A 24869-nucleotide genomic window follows, 5' to 3' on the forward strand; every position below is an offset into this window, starting at 1 on the left:
GCTCTGACTAGTTTAACTTTCTGAAGACTGTTCCAGATTAATCTGTGGGGTTTTAGTCATTGGGATACCAGCTATTATTTCACTTCCTCCAAAACGTCCAAGCTTCTTTTCTGGTTGGTCTGCATCTGATCTTGACTGTATTGCCTCAGGTCTCTCTCAGCCTAAGAAAGCTGGTGTTCTGGTATTTTGATGAGACATTGAATTTCTGGAGGCTTCTCATTGTGTACTTCGTTGCATAACCTAGGGCTTTTAAAGCCCTCGTATTTCCATCATTTTTTTTTCCGGTTGTATTTGGTGCATGGTCAGCTCAGCATGGAACTGCATTAGCTGCTCTTTCTGTTATACCACTAACAGGTGTGTGCGTGTGTTACAGTACTGGGTTTTCAGTCTTTTTCCTTTATATCACAGAAATAATAGACTGGAGGAAGGAAAATGCTCCAGCAGCTTCCAAGAAAGTATAAATGTTCTATTTCATATGAATATACATAGCTGATACTTATTTGATCAGGGACTGAACAGTTTGTCGGGTTTTCGTGAGGTATCACTCCTATGCTTTCAAGTCCTGGATAGAATGCCTTGAAAAAAGAAACTACCAGCATGCTTAAACAATGTTTAAAAAGTATCCAGCTGCCAGTAAATCCAACATGCAGTGAATCTTCAAAGCACTCTGGTCAGGACTTATGTACCAAGCTCATCTGTTAATTACAAAGATGATATATTAGTACCAGATGCTTCATTGCAGATCTCAGAATAGATGGATCTGCAACAGTCCTTCCAGAAATGTTAGCCAGCACCAAAAATTCTCTCAGTATATCTGTGCAGCTCTGAGGTATAATGTGGTATTATAAATGACATCCACATTTTATTAATCACTTCTGCTTTTACATTTCCAGCTACTGGATCCCGTGTGCTTCACACCCAGGTGCACCTGGTAGTCTAGCTGATGTTTCTGGCTCAGGATTTTTAAGGTTCAGCCCTTCTTCCAGAAATCCTATTTTGCACATTGAAATCTGAAGTCCCACTATCTTAAACGCCAAAACCACTGGGAAAAAACTTTAGTTGTGTAAACTTTCTTTTTATCATTTGTTCCATTGGAACACTTCCGTTGGTGAGCAGATGAGCCAGTAAAATCCAAAATCCAACATTATCTTGACTTCTGCAAAGAAGGTCCTAACACTGTTGAATCAAACGCTCTTCCTGGACATGGCTGCTTTCTAGAATACAGTGTAATAGGTTTGCCAAGGGCAGCCTCCTTCATCAGAAGTTTTCAGGAAGAGGTTGGATAAGCATTGATCAGGCATCATCCAAAAGTTGGTAGCCCACCTTGCACAGATCAGTGGGAGATCACAAGAAAAGCTCTGCAGGCCAAAGCAGGTGGGTAGTAAAGAGGAGTGTGCTTAGCAGCAAGAGAATGAAGAGGAACTCCAGAACCAGCTTAGTTACAAAAAAAAGATGAAAGGATCTGGGATAAGTTTACGAAGAGGATAGTATTACAGAAAGGGGAGTTTGGGCTCTCCAGGTTGGAGGTGTGTTGTGTTCAGTTGCTTGCTGTGCCCAGGTTGCAGAGCAGAGTGGGTGTTTGGTTTATCCCATGCTTCTCAGCTTTCCTGGTTGCCACGTGGAGTGTGGAAGGAGTTTTTTTTCCTTTCCTGTTGCTGTAGGTGTCAGGGTTCTTCTTGCCTTAAAAACATTGGTGTTGGCTGCAACTAAGGCTAGGGGTTTTGACTGGTTAGACATTCTTGCCCATCTGCTCAGGGCCAAACTAATCACCACATTTGGGTGAGGGGGGAATTTTACCCCACAATCAGATTGGCATGGACTGTAGGGATTTTTGCCTTCCTCTGTAGCAGCAATTTAAATAACCCTTGCAGTAGTGGGACACATGACAATGCCCTCATACCCATGCCTTCCCTGTGGCAAGTTGTGTTTTTGGTGTTTTGAGTCAGTGTCTTGTAGTTGTGCTTCAGGATCATTCGTAGTTTTAGGAATAAGTTAAATAAGCACTGGCTTATAAGTTAAATAATTACAGGCTGGCTTGGATGAGGGTGATCCTACCTTGAGCAGGGGGTTGAATTAGATGACCTCTTGAGGTCTTTTCCAGCCCAACTTTTCTATGAAAAGGAGTTTAAATGCAAGTTCAACTGATAGTTCACAATGGAATTTGTAACATGATGTAAATGTATTGTATTAAGGATAGTGGAGATAACCAAGGTGTCTGCTGTGAATATGTGAAAAGAGCACCTAATAGGGCTGTGAAACATCCGAACCACAAAGCCGCTTCATCTGGCCTGCCAGGCTAGTGGTGGGTTAGGTAATTCGGGAGCATGGATAGCATTGAGCAAGGTCTCCCACAGAACCTGGAGCCCTATGTCCCCACTGGATGTGGCCCCATTGGACAGCTTAGGGGCAAGGGGCAGCAAGGGTTGTGCAACACAGCGCTTGGTTTCCCTGCGGCTGCCTGGCCCACTGCTGCTTGTACACCTCCACCATGGCAAGCAGCTACTCAACCTGCCACCATTTGCTCTTCCAGTACAGTGATAACTGCTGCCGCTGCTGTGGCAGGTTGCTGCTACCAGCTGCCCCAGGCTACAGCCCAGCCCACAAAATGAGTTTGACACCTCTGGATTATAGCTATACAACTTTTCATGTAAGCACAGACCTCACCATGATCTAATAAGATATATCTTTGATCAAAATAAAAAAATCTTATTTTCTATACTTTTTATTACTATGAGGACAATCCTAGTCCCCTTCTAATGGATTTAGTTTTGAAACCTACTGAAAAAATAATTGCCCATGCTCTGGGGCTAAGAGTCCTTTTAAGCTAGGGAAAAGTAGGGAAGGGTAAAGTGTAAACTTACATATTCAGGAGATCCCAGTGTCAAAAAAAACCTGCAGCTAATAAAATGAGGCAGTGCACATGGCGGCAGCACACACTGCCTGAGACTGGACCATGGCTGGCTGGAGCCACACTCCAGCTGGTGGCCAGGCTCCATGCTGCAGGATGGCTGCAGCTCCTGGAGGCCTCCAGGACCCGAGTTAAGGCTGCTGGGGCAAGCCCAGGTTCTGGCCTCAACCTCTCCTGCCCCACCCAGGGCAATGTAGCATGCACCAGAAGAAACAGGGGGATGTGCACATTCCCACTCACAGGAATGTGCCCTATGTGTCCTATAATATGTGCTTTTCTACTGATGTTTAATACTTTTTTTCTCCTGCCCAGGCAGGGGGTCAGACTTAAGATCTACAAGGTCCCTTCTGACCCTACTTCTGTGATTCTATGACTTGCTGTCATTGAAACAAAGTTGTTTGTGAACTTTTCACTTTTATGGCTTTGAACGATGTAAAGTGCATTTCTTTTTAGGATGACCCATTGTTTGAAACTGCTTGGGCTAAAAACATAGTTGATGCATTAATCTCCCTAAACGGCATTACTGTTTCAATCAGTGAAAGTACTGAAGTACTATGTTGGTAATGCATACCTATGAGATTTCAGTTTATATTTGTTCTGGCCCTGTTATTGTTATGCTAAGCAAGCAAAATAGGTAGGCCAAAGACAGATGTTTTTAATTCAAAAGAAAACCCAAAAAGAGCAGTAACTGGGTTCCCAAATAGATTTGAACCTTCAGTCCATATTGTCTTGTTATACATTCTGTACTTCTGTGTTCCATTTCCTTTTTTGTTTCCAAAAGCTTAGTATAGCAATACTGTAGTTTGTATCACTGATTTAAAAGCTTGCAAGATCTACTGTACTGAAAATCCTATTTGTTCTTTGTTGTATAAAAATGAATGGAATAATTTTTGATGTTTTGAAAAAATCGCATCACCCCCCTCCCCATCTGCATGGAAAATGGACACTGATTTTCCCTCAGTTTCTATTTGAGGCATATTGATAGATGATAGAAGTTTAGGAAATCTATCCTTTCTTTGGTTTTGTTTTGGTTTGAAAAAGAAACTTTGCTAAGATTGTCTTGGCACTTCTGAAATCCTAATGAATTTGTTAAGAGGATGTTGAACTTCACTGAGTATTAATGGATATATGCCTTTCTAATGTCAGTGTATAAAAATCTTTATTGTACTGATGCAGTAGAAGATGCATGTAATGTATATCATTTAGGTTTCTTTCAAAGGAAAACATTTGAACATTTTTATTTTTATAATTCTTTTTTAAAGAAGCATCCAGCATGTTTCATACTACTAGTAATTCTTATATATACGAATTTAAGTGTATTCTTCATTCCAAAATGTGTTCGCTTAAAGGTGTTTTTGCAGATGCTTATAATTTTGGTTAACACCAATAGCTTTGATGTTTTATGTGAGTTCCTTGTCTTGTGTTAGCCATAGAAAAAGTTAGACTTCTAAATGTCTTCTAAAGTCATACTTAAAACATTTCTCCCATTTTGTTGTAAATATTTCTTTTAGGTAATATGTTTGCTATCTGTAACTTCTTTGTTTTAGAAACAGGTCCACTTGTTACTATTTAGTTTTAACTTTTTTTGCTCCTTTTAAATAAAAACTGATGGAGTGGTTCAGTACAATAAAGCCACCATAATCAGTCCCATACCAGTTTCAGTACAAATATTAGGCCTCCCGATTTTTAATTTTTAAATCCAAAATAAATCTCTACGTGAACATTTGGAAACTGAAAATGAGGATCAGTCACAGGAAGTCCCAATTAAAACTGAAACCCCTCTGTGACATTTTGGTTATTTGTATTGAATTTTGGAGTATGTACGAAGGGATGGATTTTGTTTTGTTTTCCCATTATTCTACAAAAGTAATTCTCAGTACAATTAAATGTGGTTCTTCTAGGAAAATCACTTGTTTTTCTGCAGCACCTAGAAACAAAATTATTTCAGTTTTGAAAAAATGTATTTTAGTTTAATTTGTACATTACACCTACAAATGTCTCAAGTGCTTAACTCTCTCAGTGTCCTGTTCAGAGAGCCTAGGCATCGCTCTCTGGGTTCTCGTTTTCACTCAGGAGCCAGGTGCCTAAAGTTACATGTTGTGATGCATAATTTCCAAAGTCCTTTACTGAATCTAGTCTTAAGCCCCTGATTATGCTCTGTATATCTCTTTGCACTGAGGATGACTGCTTCAGTGCACACCCTCCTCTGCAAATATGTCATCGCAGTGAAAGACTGGCCAGTATTTTGTATTGGTGTAACTGTATCAGTGTTATCAAACAGTTGCAATTATTCCTACTCTAGGGCACATTCCCTACTTCAGGGCCTAGTGTACATGGGAAAATTAGTGTGAAGTATGCTACAGTGTAAATGTGCTATGTACTCCACATGTATGGAGAGTTGGTGAGAGGGATTTTTGCCTGTAATTAAAACACACTAGGAGTCCCTTACAGGAGCTTAGTGTGGAGTATCCAGTGCACTGTGAATTCACACTCTAGTTTGCTGCACATTGACTTTCCATGTGGATGAATCATCATCAGTTTAACGGCTTTAAGTCAGCAAGCATTGCTGAGTGCTTTGAACTTTTGAAAATCAGATCCACTTACTTAGGACCTTAATTGCTAACTTAAGAGCTTCATTTTAGGAACCCATTTTTTTAAAAGCCGTGACCAAATGACCTGGCCCTGGCCACATTGGAAACCTAGCAGTCAGGAACTGAACCTGGTCTGTTAGTCCTAGCCCAATGCCTTAACTGCAAGAATGTTTTTCTTCTTCTTCATTTTATATTCAAGTAGTTTTGTCACGTCAAAAATCTATACTTTCTCTCTCTTCCAGAAACACCAAAGGCCCCAACCAGGAAGTACAATTTCCAAATATTAAATACAGTGTTTAATTTTGAGTATTCAGTTATGCATTTCATTAAAAAGAAACTATAGTGCATTGAAAATTGGTAAATTTAGAGGCAGTATAAAATGTCAAATGAAATAATAGGTTAATATTGGAGTATGAATTAATGTTGGAGATACTCTAGCCCATCCAGCCCGCTGGACAAAAAAGGCTTAGCACCACTGCCTTAGGAATAACAGGTTCCATACTGAATTAAATAAAAGCCTCATTTGTAATTTAACTGAAACTGTTGTGCAGTCTTCAGGCTTTGGTACCAGAGTGCTTCACAGTTTAGGACAAGTACATACAGTTTTGGTTATATGTTGAAAGAAAAATGTTTCTGAATAAGGACAGTTAGCTTAGTTTATCTGAAACAAACTTCTTAAGTGGCAGTAGCCTGTGGTAACCAAAGAGAGAGCAGTCGACATATAGACATGGAGAACCTGTGATTAGAACTAAAGCAAGCTTCTTGAGTGACTTTTGTTTGTACATTAGAGACCCATTTCAGGTTGTAGAATAATCTCTAGCCTTTCTTTCATTTAGCACGTAGGAATAAGATGATTTTTGTGTGATATAAAATTCCTTTTAAAAACGGTTGTAGTTTATCCTCCTAAGGAAGAATATACCTGCCCCATTTTGATCAAATCTGCTTTCAAGCTGACCCTGAAAATCATGGATACTAGAAATCATGTAAATGATTCTTCAAAAACTTTATAGCATATTTGGAAATGGTTAATGTAATTCATTATGCATGAAAATTCTTTGCTTTTCCATCATGATGAGTACAGGAGCAAAGATAACTCCTGTTAGAGTAAAATTCCTGTTATAGATTACAAAACTCAGTCCGCCATATTCATTATGTCGGCCATTGTTGCAGTCATTTCAAATATGATCTGATAAAGACAGAATAATTTCCCTTATTAAACTAATTCCAACTAAATAGCACATATTGTATTGTGTACTGAAAGATGGCTTGTTCTGTCTAGGTTTAGTAAGAGAAAAGGGAAAGATTTAGTTGTAGAATGTAAAGAAGTCTAGATGTAGACCTTCTTACTTACTAAAATGTTAAAAAGCCCAGAATGTTGTTTGTCCCTCTTCTTATAGTTGCCGTTTTTGTTAAAATGACTAATTTCCTTTTCTCCTAATTTAAGAACAATTTAAGGGGAAAAAAAATACATGTAAAATATTCCAAACAATTAAGGGAAAGAAATAGGCCTTTTGCATTGGATGAGCTGCACTTTCTTTTTTTCTGATAATGCAAAAACTTCAAGCAGCTTTTAAATATTTGCATGTTCTTTTTTCAAGATTTTTTTTTACTGGTTTTAATACTAAGTGTAAATGAGCTTCATCATGGCAGTGCATGACACTTAACTATTTTATATTTTAAATATAATTATTAGGAAAAGAAAGGAAGACTCTTTGAAAAAACACTCAAACTCAAATGCCTTATTGGGTAAGGAGAAAGATACTAGGCTTGAGTTTCCCTTTTATTACAGTATTTTCAGTAGTAAAATTATCCAGAGACTGAATGCCTTGATTGGTAAATAACTGAATAAATTTAGAATTGTTAGAGCCATTTTTGCTTCAGCAGTGCTGCAGAAGTGCCCAGGTTTGTAAAGGATTTGCATCCTTGGCATACTAGAGATATTTTTTTTAATAGTTAATATTAGCTGCATCATTCTGTATGTCAGCTCCCTTCTGTCATTTATCCATGGTTCAGGTTTGTACTTCAAAAGTTCAAGTGCCTATAAGTGCACAATTCGAGTACCTGTTAGCTGCGGAATAATTTTAACCCTCAGTGAAGGTATCCATGTTAGTGGTTGGGTCCTAAATTAATCCAGTGGTTGTTTCTCGGTTTGGACAGAATTATGCCACTCAAATAGTTTGATAAAACAATAAGCATGTAAGATGTTCATATTGTGTAATAGCAACATGGAAGCATATTCAACAGGTCAGTAAGTGAACTAGTTGAATGTTGCCTGTAATGATTCAGGGATGTATTTGGTAGACTTATTGGTATGAGACTAAAAGAACTCTTGGTTCAGAGATGATACTTTTTTTTTAGACCAACTAAGTAATCACAAAAAAAAAAAAATCTTTTTCTGCAAGCTTTTGGGCAAATACACCCTTCCTCAGGTGCAAGGAAAATTAAAGATGGTAAAAAGTCTCCATAGGTAGTAAACAAACTTCTTGACAGTTAATTCTGGATTTCTGATTTGGAGCTACTTGAATTGGGTTAAGTTTTAATAGAATGACTTGGTTTTCCCCTGCAAAAGTGTCATAGTATATAGAAATATAGAATGCAGAACTGGGAGCTTCTGGTAACTGAAAAACACTCTATATATGAAAAGAGGCTTCATCTTCCATTTACATGTGACCACAGACTAAATTGTGTGATAAATATACTTCTATCTATCAAAATAAGAATCGTACATTTTCAGAATCTCTTGATGTGTGTCCTCTTTATCAGAAAGGCTTTATTTCAGTGTCTGACTAATCTCTGCCTTGCTGATACTTTTGAATGAGCTTTGTAAATAAAAGCCATACTAATCCTTGTGCTTACTGTTTGAATGTTTGGTACAGGAAGCGAGCAGCTGCAAAGCATCTAATAGAACGCTACTACCACCAGTTAACAGAGGGCTGTGGAAATGAAGCCTGCACGAATGAATTTTGTGCTTCCTGTCCAACTTTTCTTCGTATGGATAACAATGCAGCAGCCATTAAGGCCCTCGAGCTTTATAAGATTAATGCAAAACTCTGTGATCCTCATCCCTCCAAGAAAGGAACAAGCTCGGCATACCTAGAAAACAATTCCAAAGGTGCCCATAACAATTCCTGCACTGACAGAAAAATGAACAAGAAGGAAATGCAAGGCCCAAGAGATGATTTTAAAGGTAAGACGTTCTAGACTTTTCATACAAATAACTTACCATGGTGTTTTTGGAAGCATATGGATTTCACTCTCCTCATTCCTTTTTAAGAACTCAATATTGGGCTGCATTTTATAATTGGAATAGAACAAACACTGCAAAATGGTAGGTGTTTTGTTCAGAATATATTCCAAATTAGCTATTTTTTCTTGTCCTACTAAGCTCTATATGTAGATTAGGCTTCCAGGGCTATAGTTTTGCTGCAGAAGGAATAGAAATCATCCATTTAAAGAATTTTGCAACTCAGGAGTTGGCCGGCCACTTTTTTGGAAAGCCGAACACTTGAGATTACAGGTTATGTAGTTTGGCCGGAGATATTGGGTTCGTGAAAGAATGGGAGCATTGTCCTTCCAAGTAATAACTTCCACCAGGCATTGCTCCACAAAAAAGAAATGTACCCCAAAGTTTGACATTTAGCTATTTCTTTGCATTTCTCTCCTGTATCTCTTCTGTGATGCACACTAAAAATCACTGTGTGAAAATGATAACCATAGTCAGGAAGGAATTCTTCTAATCTCAGAAGTTTATCATATGCTATTTTTTTTTTTTATGGATGCTTAAGTGCTGTTAGTTTCATGCTCAGTTTCATGGCTCCTCAATGTATATTGGAATCACAAAATTGCATCTTTCTTTGCTGGCCCTGATTTCTTGTTGGAAAGCAAGACAAGTAAAGGAGGTAAGCAACAGTGGAAACAACAGTGTTTCTTGCAAAGGCAAAAGGATCCGTTGCAGCTCAAATCTGTTCTTGTCTTGGTTTGAAATATTACCCACTTTTAGCCATAAACCCTCTTCCTCAGTGTACCAGACTCTCAAATACCAACCAGAATGTCAGCCTCCCAAAAAAATTCCTTAGGGATAAGGTTGTTACAGAAAGGCTGAACATTGCTGACTTGTAATATAGATGGAGAAGGCTGATAGCTTGGTTTTTAACTGAAAACTTCCATATGAAGATACTTTCTTTATATGTATACCTGCATGAGTACTGCATTTCAGGTGGAGCAATCACATGTGCAAACATAAAAATGACAGGCTGGGCTGCAGAAAAAGACCTGAAAGTTATAGTGGACACATGCAAGGAAGTGTTACAAGTTATGGGAGGTCATGGTGGGGACAGGTATGATAAGTTTTCTGTAGCAGACTGGCAGGTAGAGGCTGTGCCCCTCAGGCTGGCAGGGGCTACAGACCAGTTAGGAGTAATTACAGGCTGCTAGGAGGCCACATAATTGGCTGGCCATGGAAGCTAAAAAGCTCCTAGGGAGAGGAGCCAGAGGAAACTAGAGAGACTCCCAGGGAGAGGCAGATGAGAGAGAGAGGAGAGAAGGTCAGTCCGAGACGCAGGGTCTGGGAAAAGGCCCAGGGCTGCAAGACTGGAAGCAGCAGCACCACACCAGCACTGAGTCAGAGACAGCCTGAGGAGGAAGATAGTATATGGAGGGAGCAGCAGAGAGCTGGCGGCACCTTTCTGGGCTCAAGAAGACCAAGGACTGTAAGTGTGCCTGGTGTGGACTATTCTAAATTGTGTTATTGAGGACTGATTTTATGTTTAAGAGATTTCCTGTGGGACAGGTGTGTCCAGGAAATAAAGAACTGTGTTGAGTTTTGAGGCTTTTGAGCTAGGCAAAACCCCAAACCTGCTACATCTTCAAATATATGGACAGTTGTTATAAAGCTGATAGTAATAGAAGATTCTCAGTCACTGCAAGAGGAAAGAAAGGAAGAACAGTCATACTTTACAGTAGGGCAAATTAAGGTTGGATATTAGAAAAGAACTTTCTAATTAAGTGGGTAGTTAAACACTGGAGGAGATTACCCAGAGATAATCTTAAAATCTTCCTCTTTGCAGACTTTTAAGAGCAGGTTAGACAAACACTTAGGATGAGTCAGTTTAGGTAGGGAGGATCCTGTCTTGATGAAGACTGTCAACTGGATGGCCACCTAAGGTCCTCTATTTTTCTATTTTGCCCCATTTTTCTATGATTCTGTAAGCTGAAATGCATTTAAAAGAAGTCATTTGTAAATTACCCCATGAAAAAAAAATAATACCCTGTGAGTGTCACTTTGCATTTTCTTCATCACAAACTAACCTATTTGTAACAGACATTTAAAGTGTTGAATATGGAGTAGCTAATTACACTTCAAAAAGTATTGTTTAAAAAAAAAAGTACCCATGGAACACATTTGGTGATGCATAGTGTTCATGTTCATTAATGATTAAATGTAAGGGGAACTATAACTATTTGGGTTTTTTCTGCACAGAATTTAGAGACCTGGAGCCTCTGGAGTGAACCATTCACCTGTACCATATTTACTTGAATATAAGATGACGTTTCCTCCTCCCCTCCAAATCAGCATGGGATTGGAGGTCCTGTGTCTTACATTCACATACACAGAAACCTCTTTAAATACATTGTTCATCATTAAACTTCTGCCAAAAGCAGCATGTGTTCATTAATGGAAACCAGCTATGAAGCTTATTAAACACAGCCAGCACTGAGCATGAGTCTTCAGCACTGGTGAGGCCACATCTGGAGTACTAGGTCCAGTTTTAGGCCCCCCACTACAGAAAGAATGTTGACTAATTGATGAGAATCCAGCAGAGGGTAACAAAGATGGTTAGGGGGCTGGGACACGTAACTTATGAGGAGAGGCTAAGGGAATTGGGCTTACTTAGTCTGGAGAAGAGAAGACAGAGGGGGGGATTTAATAGCAACCTTTAACTATCTGAATGGGAGTTTGAAAGAGGATGGAGCTAGTGGTGGCAGAGAACAGTGGTTTCAAGTTGAAGCAAGGGAAGTTTAGGTTAGATATTAGGAAGAACTTTCTCACTAGGCAGGTAATAAAACACTGGAACAGGTTGCCCAGAGTAGTTGTGGAATCTCCATCCTTGGAGATTTTTAAGACCTGGCTAGACAAAGCCTTGGGTGGAATGATGTATAGTTGGGGCTGGTCCTGTTTTGAGAGGGGTTGGACTAGATGACCTCCTGAAGTCCTTCCAACCCTAATTTTCTATGATTCTGCAACTTTAAAATGCATTGCCCCAATCGGGCAAGCATGCTGATGGGAACCTACCACAAGGCTAAGTTAGTGCAGCCCATCTGAATAAGGTATATGCTAGTGCCCATTGAGTACAGTCCTCCTCAGTACTGACTCTCTTTGAAGTCACTACATTTTAACTTTCTCTTCATTCCTACAGCTGAGCTGCACCGTTCTATCCCATTTCCAGGGATTCCTGTTTCTTCGCCAGCCTTAAATGGCTGGCAAACATTACCAAGTGGGATCCCAAACAGTTCACCCAGGATCCCCGGGGCTCTGTCAGCCTGTCGCATATGATTAGTGTGGCCCTGCCCTCCATGAAGTTTGGGACCCTGCTTGGTAATGTTTGCCAGTCCATAAAGTGGAGTTGGACCAGGTTACCCTGCACTTCATCTGCATATAAGTTTTTGGAGGATCCCAGGACTTGTTACAAAAACACCTTGTTCCAGTCATGAGTTGGGCTAATTAGCACATGGATCCATTGTGTAAGGGGAGGTATCTGGAGTACTGAGCAATACTGAGCTGTGGGGTCATCATGTCTTGAAATGCTTTTTACTCTGCTGGGGCCTATGGTAAATCATGAGCCTTTTGTCTTGGGAATAATATCATGCAGAGGTTGTACTATATGTAAGTAGGTGCCAAAGTGCTGCTTAAAAGTGTGTTTATAGAATACCTGTATTAAAACTTAGCTTTCAAAAAGCTAATGTGTGTCAATTCTAGATTAACTTAGTCTATGGGTACTATATACAAATTGCTACCATTGTGTTTATTTTGAGGTCAGTGTTTTCAAATTTGTTTCTGACTTCTATGTGCTTAGGAAGAGTAGGATCAGACAGTAAGAAGGAAGAAGTCAGGGAGGCAGAGGGCAAGGGGGCTACCTGACCCCCTCAGGTTTTTTTTTCTTTATGGTAGCAGTGGGACAGGGAAAAATTCAAGGCAACCCTCCAATAATTAGATTCTATACCTGGAAAATTGTATCAAAATTATAAATTTTCCTTGTATAGATTCTAATTATTGGAGGGCTATCTTATTGAAATAAATGCAGTATTTGTAGTACAATAGCACTTCCTGATTGGGCCCTAATTTGTGGTAGCACTGTAGGAGTATGTAGTAAGAAATGAACCTGACCCACTGTCTGTATAGACAAGATGGGCAAATGAGTAGGAAAAGGGACCCACCAGCTGTTCAGAATTATTGGAAGTGTTTTTTGTAGTGAGAATGGATTTTGTGTTCATATCTTTAATCATTCCAAATTTAATAGAATGTTTGTAGTTTATTTCGTCTGCCAGAGGTACGTACATGGACACTAGATAACATTCTCCTTGAATCATTGGAGGCAAACCAATCTGCAAGTCTCTGCTGCTTTGTACTAATTCCACCCACCAGTACTGATCAGTCTCCATAGCTGCTGGGACAGATAGCCCATCCTTTGCAGAACATAAGTGCCTTCTAAAACCTATGGGGGCTTTTAATTTTCTTTGGAACAAAAAATTATATGGTCCTTTTGCAGTCACAGTTGCTGGGGAAACAGCAGTCAAACTTAAGAATGCCAAAAAATCAGAGTAAGCAACTTGATTCTACATTTGACTCTACTCGGAGCTTATCAAGTGACTAGATAGATCAAGGCTTAACAGCCACTCCAAAGCATAGGCATCCAAATCTACTTTTAAACAATTGAATTTGCCTTAGCTGCCTGCACCAATGATTACAACCCTAATAGTGATCCACCCCCTACCTCAGGCCAGTCTCCAAAGGGAGCAGCGCTGCAGATCACAAACAAGAAGGATTTGGGGTTGGACTAAGCAGTCTTTAACTATCTGAAGGTTGGTTCCAAAGAGGATGGAGTGAGACTCTTCTCAGTGATGACAGAACAAGGAGCAGTGGTCTCAAGTTGCAGCAAGGAAGGTTAAAGTTGACTGTTAGGAAAAACTTTCTCGCTAGGAGGGTGGTGAAGCACTGGAACAGCTATCTAGAGAGGTGGTGGAATCTCCATCCTTGAAGGCTTTTAAGGCCTGGCTTGACAAAGCCCTGGCTGGAATGATGTAGTTGGGGCTGGTCCTGCTTTGAGCAGGGTGTTGGACTAGCTGACCTCCTGAGGTCCCTTCCAATGCTAATTTTGTATGATTCTGTGAGGACCTTTGTACCTGATCTTAAAGACAGAAATTGATTTCTTTTGTCAAATCAGTGCAAGAAAAAAGAGCAGAAGCAGAGGTTACAGCCAGTCAATCTGAGGGAAAGGTGCAGAGTTTGAATGAGGTAGGAAAGTTCACAGGACAACTAAGGAAGAATTTTGACAACTGCTGTTGGGGCTGCTGCTGGCATGTATTGCAGGAAATATTCCTGCCACTGTCTTAACTGTTCCTTGCTGCTGTCCGTGGCCCCAGTACAGAAGACAGTGTAAGTCTGCACATTATAAACTAACCAAAGTAGATGTATGTACATACAGCACTACAGTACATGTTTTTGTAAATGGAAGCTCACTTCATCAGGTGCTGTGAAAAGACAGAGTTAGAATAAATGTTCAATTTGTGGCAAGCAGTTAACAAGAGATACTTGGGACTACAGGGTTAGAGCTGTAAAAAGAGTGAAAGCTGATAATTCACAGTTGCTGAAAACAAAGGAGACAAAGTGGATGCAACAAAGAGGATGTAACGAAACTAAGTGAATGGGGTAGGATGGTGAAGGATGAAATTTGTTAAAGTCAAAATAAGAAAATTTAGAAGGATTAATTTAAACTACTCTTACGTTAATGACTCCTAAAAACTCAAACCATTCAGGGAAAATAGTGGATGTTGTTGTGAAAGGCCTCAGTGATAACCTCTGTTCAGTAGCAAATAAAATGAAAGTATGTTTTAAAAAGAAGGTGTGGCTTAGAAAAAAAATCATTAAATATTATATATTGTAATATCACTACATACATCAATTAAATGCTCTCACCTAAAGTATTATATCCAGTTGTGATCATCCAAGGAGGTTTAGCAGAAATAGGAACCTAAGAATAAGTAGCAAAAATGGAAAGAGACGTAAATAAGCTTATATTCCAAGAGGGAGAAAATAAAGATAGTTTTGCTTGATGTCGTTGATAATAAGAGGCAGTATGCTGGAGAGACGAAGATGAATGTTAAGAAGTCAGATTTGATGATTCAGCTTACCCTTTTCAGAATCCAAGAATATACAATGAAGTTGAAAGGTAGCATACTTTAAAGTGGTACAACACAGTACTTCCTGCAGAGTATTGCCATGAGATGATGTTGACACCAGTGAGAAACCAGACTTCAAAAAAGCAATTAAATGTTGATGGATCACATTGGACTGACCATAGTCACTTACAATCTGTACAATCTCATACTTCTGGGAATGAGGTAACCAGCAATTTGTGAATTAGGAAGAAGCTTCCCCTGCGAGCACTTCATTCTATATTAGTTTGGTGGAAAAATACTTGCATCCAGTACTAAGCACTGTTGGAGACAGAATATTGGATTGCTCTAATATAGCAGTGCCTGTGTTATTAGTATATAAAGAATAGTCCGAGTATGCTCAGAAGGTATAAACAATAAAACTGGTATTACTCTGCAAGTGGATGATATACAAATTATTTTAACCAGAAATGTAGTGTATTAGAAATGTTGTTTTATGTTGACACTAACTAAAATTGTAGACAGAAGCCTGGGCACCTCAACCTTTCAGGACTGTAGGCTGGATGAGTGGTGCACAGCCAGCCCCAGGTACTGTCCAACTCTGCACCAGTCCAGCTCCTTGCACCCAGATCCAGCTGCGCACTGATTCAATCTAATGTGCAAGGCCTTGTCATCCAGCCCACAGGGACTCTGTGGATCTGGAACTTTGGCAGGAGAGGAGCAGTAATAAGCACTGCTAGCACTCCCCCGCTGCCAAATTTCCGGACCTGTGGGAAGGCTCATGGGTCTTCGGGAAGTTGGGAGTTGAGCACTAGTGTCTTAGAGCCTCACTGGTACAGTGGGATGTAAGCTTTCAGAGATGACAGCTGATTAAGTAGTCTGTGAAAGCTTTACGCCCTTCTAAGTTGTTACCCTGTCCTGCCTTCTTCCTGACTTCAGACTAACACAATTAAGTACTTTTCTCTAAAACTGAAGAAGAATTTCATGAGAGCGTAGAAATTTGAAATGCAGTACATTGTCACAAACATAAACTAATTATTTTATCCTAGTTATTATACAGCTAATAATCTCTATACCCCAGAACCTGGGAATGTAGCATTTCATAAACCTGGTTTGAAGGGCTTCTGGCATAGAACAGAAAATGTTTTAGAAAGGCAAATGGCAGTTCCTTTCTGTTACTAAGTTGCCTCCTGTATGTACTTTACAAGAAACTCAAACCGTGCACATTGTTACTGTAGTTTGAACTGCTTGCTGTAGCTTCAGCAGTGCAGCTGTATTCTCAGGAGTAAAACTTTTATTGTTTGCTTGCTTTCATGTTTAACTTCCTATCAGCATGAAAAACAAAAACAGAAAGCTCCTTTATTTTATGGCTTCTATGTGAATTTAGCAGATGATTAGAAATGTCCAAGTTTGTCTTTTCTGCTCAATCAAACTTAGCCGCCAGTTGCTTCAGGTCTCTGGATAAGCCAAATCTTCCTTAATAATTCCATTTTCAGGTTTTTCTTTTTTCCTGTGTTCAGTTCTAATTGCTTTGACATGATCTGAAACATTTCCTCCATTACATGTACTCTAATGGGATTTTTTTTTGCAAGGTGCTACATAACCTGCTGTGTTTTGCAGGGTGGGGTTCGGTTCACAGTGTTTATTTCACATGTAGATTTAACGTACATGATTATTTTGGTTTCTTGCTAGGCACATACACATTAAGATCTGCAATTATATCATGAAAAAATGTAAAAATCAATGTTGTTTAAAAAGCATTCTCAATTATTAATTACTGCACTTAACAACTGTTCATAAAAATAGCTCCAATAATGTGTGTGTACAATGGATGAGATTCTGTAGTGTAGCAGTGCATTTCATTGAAAGCCCAGCTGGAACTGTTATAAGATCTAGTTAGTCCTGAATAAAGTTATCTTTACAAAAGAATCTTAATAATTCAACTAAAGCATATTTTTTAGTTTTGATCTATAAGTATTTAGTCAGTAACCCCACTGAGGCTGGGTACAGATATTCAAAAAGCCTGAGGCAGAATCAATCTTAAGTTGCATCGTTTTCTATAAGTGGTATAGTTTAGTGTGGTAACAGAACACACATCTGCCCCAGGGAGGGAGGAATCTTACACTGGGTTCCACCATTTTTAAACCAGTCCGTGCACGCCAGACTTCTCTTCTGTTATGGATAGTGTGCTGAACTTCTGTTCTGTTTATGGGTATAGACTCGTTTCCAGTCACTTATACTGGTAAAGTGTATTGTCTGTAACTGACCTAAACACGCAGTAGGCACATCTACATATTCACTTTAATGTGCAGTAGCCTATTTTACTGCACTTTAAAACATCACGTAAAAAAACACATGATTAGGCTAATGTGCAGTAAGGTAGGCTGCTGCACATTAAGCATCACTTTAAAAACCATGCACATTCATTACTGCACATTAAGGCAGCCTAATGCACGTTTCTTTAGTACTTCACATTTGAGGTACAAAATTTAATACACATTAGACAAAGTGCCTTAATGCACATGTAGACCCATACAGTGAGACTAACATTGATACTTAATGCATAATGGTCAGATCAGAGTAAACTAATGGATGCTTCCACTTAGTTTTGCAGTGCCCAAAGTGTGCATCTTCCTTTGCGTAGGTGATCTAAACTGATAGGACAACTGACTCGGAGAGTATAGGAGGTTTCCTCCAGTATCTTGAGATTTGTAGAAGGGAGCCATCTCTGTCATCTCTTAGGATCCAGAGCACCCAAAAGAGGACAACAGTCATTTAAAGCAGGATTGATGTCAGTATAAGATATAGAATTCCATTCACTTTTGAAAGTGCATAGTGGTAAGTCTTAAAACCAAGATCTTCTGATGCTTTGACCACTGAACTTTTTGGGTAAAACTTCATTACTATCATCACTACCTGACCATGTTCTGTAATGAATTGTATGAATACTTCCAGTGTCAAATATAAGTTGTGCGCTCTGTGATTGCCTAAGGAACTAGGGACTTCTGCAGGCATTAGGGATCACCGAGCACTAGTTTGGATTGTCACAGTTTAGGTGGGATTTGTGCGTCATGGCCACTGATCTAGATTGCTTCTGAACAAGTGCAGTAGCCCAAATCCACCTGTTTGAGAATTACCTCAGGCTAAATGGCAGCACTTAATCTAGACCTTTTTGCAGCTGCTGATACAGGGTTGATAAGGATTTCTTTTGTGTCTTGGGTACCTGTATTTCATGTAAGTCTACTTTAGACACCTTCAAGGTCAGTTTGCATTTGGCCCTAAGTCTTTGCAACAGTAAAGAGAAAAGATGATAAAACAAGGAAATTTTGTATCAAAATTGGATTTTTCATCTCTGCATTGTTTGAGATACTTTAGTTACCTTTTTAAAAAACAGCCTGTGTTAGATGGTCTTCTTTAGCTTGTTAAACTAATGTAGGTTCACTGCATTCAGAAACAACCATGTCTCATTTATTGTCAGCAATGTGCATTATTTGTGACAACATCAGCTTCTGAGAACTGTACTCATTTCCACAGTGACTTCAGATATCTGTTAGCTATGCATGATATTTTTAAAACTGCTACAGAGAATACTAAAAATGTAAATGACTAATTGCCTGTCTCTTTATTTCCTGTAATACAAAATAAGCAAGTGACAATATCTTTTCTAGGAAATCTGTTTATTTTAAAAATTAAACATGCAGGCTTCTCATTAATGCAAGCCGCTTTAAAAGAAATGTTGCTCTTTTTGGGCAATAACTAACTAAAAACACTGGTGTTCTGTCTTGTAATGCTAAAAGGATATAGTTTTACCATGCATATTGCTAGGTTGATCTCCTTTTTGTAAGGCTTTTATTTTTTAATGACCACTTTAAATATTGTACTGACTTTTTTCTCGGATGTGCCAGCTCTGGATACTCACAAATGTAGTTCATTTCTTGTGTAACTGTTGAAAAGCTATTTTGCTATTTAGTTGACTCTCTAAGGCCAATGAGCACCATAGAAGTAAGAAGTGAAGCTTACTGGAGGGTGACAGTATAACAGATTCTACCTGTTAATGAACATACATCTTAAACTCATTGTACATTGTCACAGAGTAAAAGTGATTAGATGTGAGGTGACTTTAACAATTTTTTTTCATCACTGTAACTTGTTAGATTACATGCATGTCTTAATTCAAGCACATTTTGAAACTTGATCTCTTTTTAACTTTTTTATAGATGTGACTTATCTAACAGAAGAAAAGGTATATGAAATTCTTGAACTATGTAGAGAAAAAGAGGATTTTTCCCCTTTAATTCGTGTCATTGGGAGAGTATTTTCTAGTGCTGAGGCATTGGTGCAAAGCTTCCGAAAAGCCAAGCAGCATACCAAGGAAGAGCTCAAGTCTCTTCAAGGAAAAGATGAAGATAAGGATGAAGATGAAAAGGAAAAAGCTGCCTGTTCAGCTGCTGCTATGGAGGAAGATTCAGGTGCATCTTCATCTTCATCAAGACTAGGTGACAACACACAGGGAGATAACAACCTACAAAAACTAGGCCCTGATGAAGTATCTGTAGATATTGAAGCAGTCCGAAGGGTCTACAATAGATTACTTTCTAATGAAAAAATAGAAACTGCCTTTTTAAATGCACTCGTGTACTTGTCACCTAATGTAGAATGTGACTTGACTTACCATAATGTGTACTCTCGGGATCCTAACTATCTGAATTTGTTTATTATTGTTATGGAGAACAGTAATCTTCATAGCCCTGAATACCTGGAAATGGCTCTGCCATTGTTTTGCAAAGCAATGAGCAAGCTACCCCTTGCAGCTCAAGCAAAACTGGTTAGATTGTGGTCTAAATACAGTGCAGACCAGATTCGGAGAATGATGGAAACATTTCAGCAGCTTATTACCTATAAAGTCATAAGCAATGAATTTAATAGTCGTAATCTAGTGAACGATGATGATGCCATTGTTGCTGCTTCAAAGTGCTTGAAAATGGTTTACTATGCAAATGTAGTGGGAGGAGATGTGGATACAGATCACAATGAGGAAGAAGATGAAGAACCCATCCCAGAATCCAGTGAATTAACCCTTCAAGAGCTTCTAGGTGAGGAAAGAAGAAATAAAAAAGGGCCTCGAGTGGACCCACTGGAAACTGAACTTGGTGTAAAAACTATAGATTGCCGAAAACCACTTATCTCTTTTGAAGAATTTATTAATGAACCACTGAATGATGTTCTAGAAATGGACAAGGACTACACTTTCTTCAAAGTAGAAACAGAAAACAAATTCTCTTTTATGACATGTCCCTTCATATTGAATGCTGTCACCAAGAACCTTGGATTGTATTATGACAACAGAATTCGCATGTACAGTGAACGACGCATAACTGTGCTCTACAGTTTAGTTCAAGGACAGCAGCTCAACCCATATTTGCGACTCAAAGTGAGACGTGATCACATCATAGATGATGCACTTGTCAGGGTAAGTCGTGCAGCAGTATAAAATTTTAAATATGTTTTAATGTAATACAGTCAGAAACAGAACATACTTTTGCTAACTAAAGGAGTGTGAAGCAAAAAAGAAAGATGTGGCTTCGACAGAACTATTATTATGCATGAGCAGTACTCTTGGCCATATCATGATAGATCCTAAAACTACTAAACAGCTTTTTTCTGTTAATATGATCTGTCCTGTAATAAGTTTTCCTAGTGACGTTTGGTATGCCAGCTTTCATTTCACATCCGTTTTAGTTCTTTGCTATTACACAAACTTTCCAGTTATCTTCGCGGCTCTGCTTGCTTGTATTCCAAAAGTGATTTTATTTTTCAGATTAGAACAATTTTTCCAGTCGTTTTGAATGAGAGAGAACATTTCCTGTTGAGTGCATTCAGACTTACTAGATAGACATCCGTATATTATTAGATTACTCCTTTTATCTACATCTCAATTTAGCAGTAAGCCACTAGAAACAAATAAACAGAATCCTGCACTTTCTGTTTCCAGAATTAAGGGTTTGCATATTACAATATTGACATGCTAGAATGAAAAATAGCAATTCAGGAGGCTGCCAGCAATGCATGTTAATAACTGGTATTTATTTGGTATAGGTTGGCTACCATTTCCAGTTATTATAACATTAATATTAGAGAAGAAACTAAATTGAGGGCCCTAAACAAGTTTTCAGTTCAATTTCGTGACTACATATTAACTTAAAAACAGCTTGCCTGCCTCTTGGTTGTTACTGAATTTTATGACTGATCTGGGAAGAAGCCTGATTTGGACATTGGCCAAGTGACCTGTCCTTTTGCCCAGGAAGCTCTGCTGATCTATTCACCACCTGTGAAACAGGTTGTTTTGAGCCTAAACCTTTATGGGTATCAATCTTAGAGTTTTATTAAGTTCTATTATTGGATCCATTGCTTGTTTAGTTTATACCTTATCTCTCTTCATAATTCCATAAGTTAACATAATGGAGATCACTGTATTGACCCCAGGTGGCTTTCAGATAAAGAAATTCTGGGGACAAAGCCAGGAAAAATGTATTTTTTCTGTTTGTAGGACTATATGAGAGGATGGGCTAAAACTGCCCATTCAAATGTGCTGTTATAGGAGGTGTTAGTTCTGTAAATTCAAGCTGAAGGGGGAAGGAACGAATATACAAATATAGGGGGAGCCGCTAAAGGAAATGATGTATGGAAGAGGGTTGAAATTTTGACAAGAACAAGATAAACTAGTTCCTAGCGTTGCAGTATTTTTAGCAGTATTACTCTGAGCCTTTGTTTCTTCAGGCTCTTCTCTGTTTGTTTTACTACCTTTTAATTCTTAACCCTACAGAGTCATTGCAGCTACATGATTAATATACTCCATTCTTTAGCTTGCATTTCTTGGATTGAATTAGCACCATTTACACAACCTTTTTCTGGCAGCCACATACGAGCTTAAAAATCAGGCTAGCTGAAAAATTACCAGTTGAATTTGGAGAGCTGTCAAATGGAAAAACTTTTTCCCCTTGTAAATCATAGCTAGATGTATTAGTGAGCAAAGAGTACTTCCACGCAATGGCTTGGCAAGGACAAACACATTTTCCCCATAGTGCTTTGAGTGCCTTGAGTATTGTAGTGTTAAGAACCTGAGGGCGTGTGCGTCAGTCTGAACATTAGTTTCACATTGGTACGGGTTGTATGGTTCTGATGTCTCGATGCGTAATCTGTCTCGGGGAGCGTCAATGAACACGTCCCAGAGTGAACCTGGCCATGTTGTGGTTTAGAGATGACCTTGCTGCAAGTTGTGTCAGATCACTTGCAGTCAAACACCTTTTCCTTTTGAACTATGCATCCACTGCTACTGCACCTATCTTTACCCTGGTGTAGAAGCTGGATGTGTTCCCACAACCTATGTTGTAGGGAGCCCTTATACCTGTTGCAAGAGCCTGTTTGTGCTACATTGTGTGGTGGTGGGAGGGAGTTGAACATTGCAATATTAATATAGTGGAATGAATAATGCCAATTCAGGAGGTTGTTAAACTGGCATAATTCTGTGCTCTGAGTAAAGCAATTTATTTTTTAAAAAAAAAATGTTTTCTAATGCTGTTGCAGTTTGCTCTTTCTGTCCCTGTTGACCTACAAAATAAAATATTCCTTATATACTGTGTTTGAGCTTTCACCCTCTGAACTTGTGAGTTTTTGAGATCCTCATCTCACTGCTTCAGCTACATAACTAAAAAGAAGCATGCTTTATTGAGACTTTTTGGGATTGTAATACCACTACAAACTAGTAATTTGGCCAGCCCCATCCTAGCAATAACTTTTATTTCCATCATGGGTATTCACTTAACAGATGCACAGGTAGATATGCTTTCTGACAGGATATGGAAGAAAGTCAAGTAAAGACTTGTGTTTTTCCTTCTTGAATGGAAGTCTAGATTTCCCATGCTGTAATCTCAGTCTGATTCACTGCCTTAGTAAGTGCAGCAATCTGTTATGTGGGCTTTCTGTTGAAAACCATTTTTCCTGCTATGCACCTTGTTTCAAAGACAAGATGGAGAGGAAGTAACTCTACAGCCTTGAAATGAGCATCCTAGAAATGTTGCTTAAACCTAATATTTCTCCACGGCAGATTTAAACATGGGGCAATGACCAAGGCCACCTTTTTGGTATTCCTGCAGCTGGCCTCCACATAGACCTCTTTCAGCACATCATAGTATTGGAAGGTATCTCAAGTAAGGGTTACGACTAAGCAGCACAGAAAGGTCATGACTTGCCCTTCTGTCTGCTTCATTGTTACCGTTCAGCCAGCTTTGCTGTGATTTATAGAGAAAATAAGAAGTCCCTGCAATCAATCCAGTCTTGTTCAGTTCAGCTTAGTGATCAGGCTGCTAAGCAGGTTATTCTAATATAGCTTGTAAAATTGCCTTCATATAGGCAAATACTATCATTCAGTTCAAAGTCTGTTAGTATGACATATAAGGGATTCTGGCACCTTGTGAAGGGATACATTTTCTTTAAGAAAATGACTCGCTACATTGTTTTTTCATAACTTCAGTGACTTCATGAAGCTTGAAAGATATTACTGCTAGCTATCAGTTTTTTCTCCAAAGCCACCAGTAAGTCCTGACTAACTGTCTATAAGAAAGCAAATGAGCAACAAATTGGTGGGTAGTATTGATGTCAGCTGTAAACAAAGGATGTGGACAGGACAATTTTAATTCCTCCTGAGTGAAAACCATGATATAACAATTGAAAATACACATGTGACATTTTCAGAGCGGTGAATTATCTTCTCCTTAATGTTGGGAAGGTAGGTCAGACCTCATTGTGCTAAGTAGCATGTAGATACATTTTTCCTGAAAAATGTAAGGTTTAAGTTTAAGATGACAGATGATTACAGTACAGTTGTAGGGAGCACATGGTTCTGTTATCAAGGTACAAAATATGAAAATAATATTATGTGGTTTTGCTGCAAAAATATTGACGTATAGCACACTTTCAAGAATATTTGAATCCTTTAACAAACCCACATATGAATTCATTTGTTGGTAGTGTCAAGCGCCAACTGGATAGATAGCCCTTTTCAGCTCAACCACAACTAAACGTATACACTGTAAATTGTATGAAAAATCTGCGTTATTCATCAGTTTCATTACTCTGAGCCCTTGTCTTCATGACTTAGCCTCATCTTTAAATGGCTTTATGCAATATGGAGAAGTAGTTAGCTGTGTTGGTATGAAGTCAGAAGGCAGGGTAGATATGCACAGTTATAGACTAAATAAATGAGATAATATTTAGAGCACAAGCTAGGTTCATGAAAACTTGTGCTCTTTATGCAATACGGAGCCATCAGTCCTTTCCCTTATACATCTCAGGCACCAGCCTTTACTTCTAGTTGGTCAAGTTTTTACAAAATGCCTTCAGGCTTTACTACATGCTGCCACTTATGCTTCAAAGGAAATCCTCAGTGTCACTACACTGTCTTCCTCTTGATCTTTCAACTCGCCTCTGCTCTGATCCCTGCAAAAGGCTTGCTAGTGGCTAGGTAATTAGCTGAACAATGTTCCCAGTTCTTATCAGCACTTCTAGGATTCACACTCTTACCTTGTCCTCCTTCCCAAACTCTTCATATCTGTGTTGCATCTTCCCTTTACATTTGCACTGTAAACTTTTAGGACAAGGAGGATCGGTGAACAATTCATGACTAATAAAGCAGAGGCTACTGGGGAGTGCAGCAACGCAAACGGTAGCAAGCACTTCAGGATTTTTTTTACTCTGCCTAATTCAGCAAGCTAATTGGTGTAATTTGGAGTATCTGGGGTTGTAGGCAAGCTATAGTAGTACACTGCACGTCTATAACAATAGATAGATCCACAGAAATGCTCTGCACAGGGTCTCTGCGCACCATAACGCTAAGGACAGTTTCACTTGTAAACATAGTATACCTGTGTCAAAGTGACTTAAATAGATGACCCAACTGGGTTAATGTACTGCCATAAATT

General features: G+C 38.9%; 1 protein-coding gene across 3 annotated transcripts in view; it reads left to right on the plus strand.

The window, feature by feature from the left end:
- The window catches only part of UBE3A (ubiquitin protein ligase E3A), an 81537-nt gene that overhangs the window by 43993 nt on the left and 12675 nt on the right, over nucleotides 1-24869 (plus strand). For all 3 annotated transcript variants that reach the window (XM_090064968.1, XM_090064976.1, XM_090064959.1), the window contains 2 exons: nucleotides 8376-8686; nucleotides 19110-20362. In XM_090064968.1, the coding sequence (XP_089921094.1) occupies nucleotides 8376-8686; nucleotides 19110-20362 (1564 nt within the window). The remainder of the gene's footprint in view (nucleotides 1-8375; nucleotides 8687-19109; nucleotides 20363-24869) is intronic.

The sequence above is a fragment of the Crocodylus siamensis genome, chromosome 1 (genome assembly GCF_052110815.1).
Source record: "Crocodylus siamensis isolate JL-2025a chromosome 1, ASM5211081v1, whole genome shotgun sequence".
In the NCBI taxonomy this organism is placed as follows: Eukaryota; Metazoa; Chordata; order Crocodylia; family Crocodylidae; genus Crocodylus; species Crocodylus siamensis.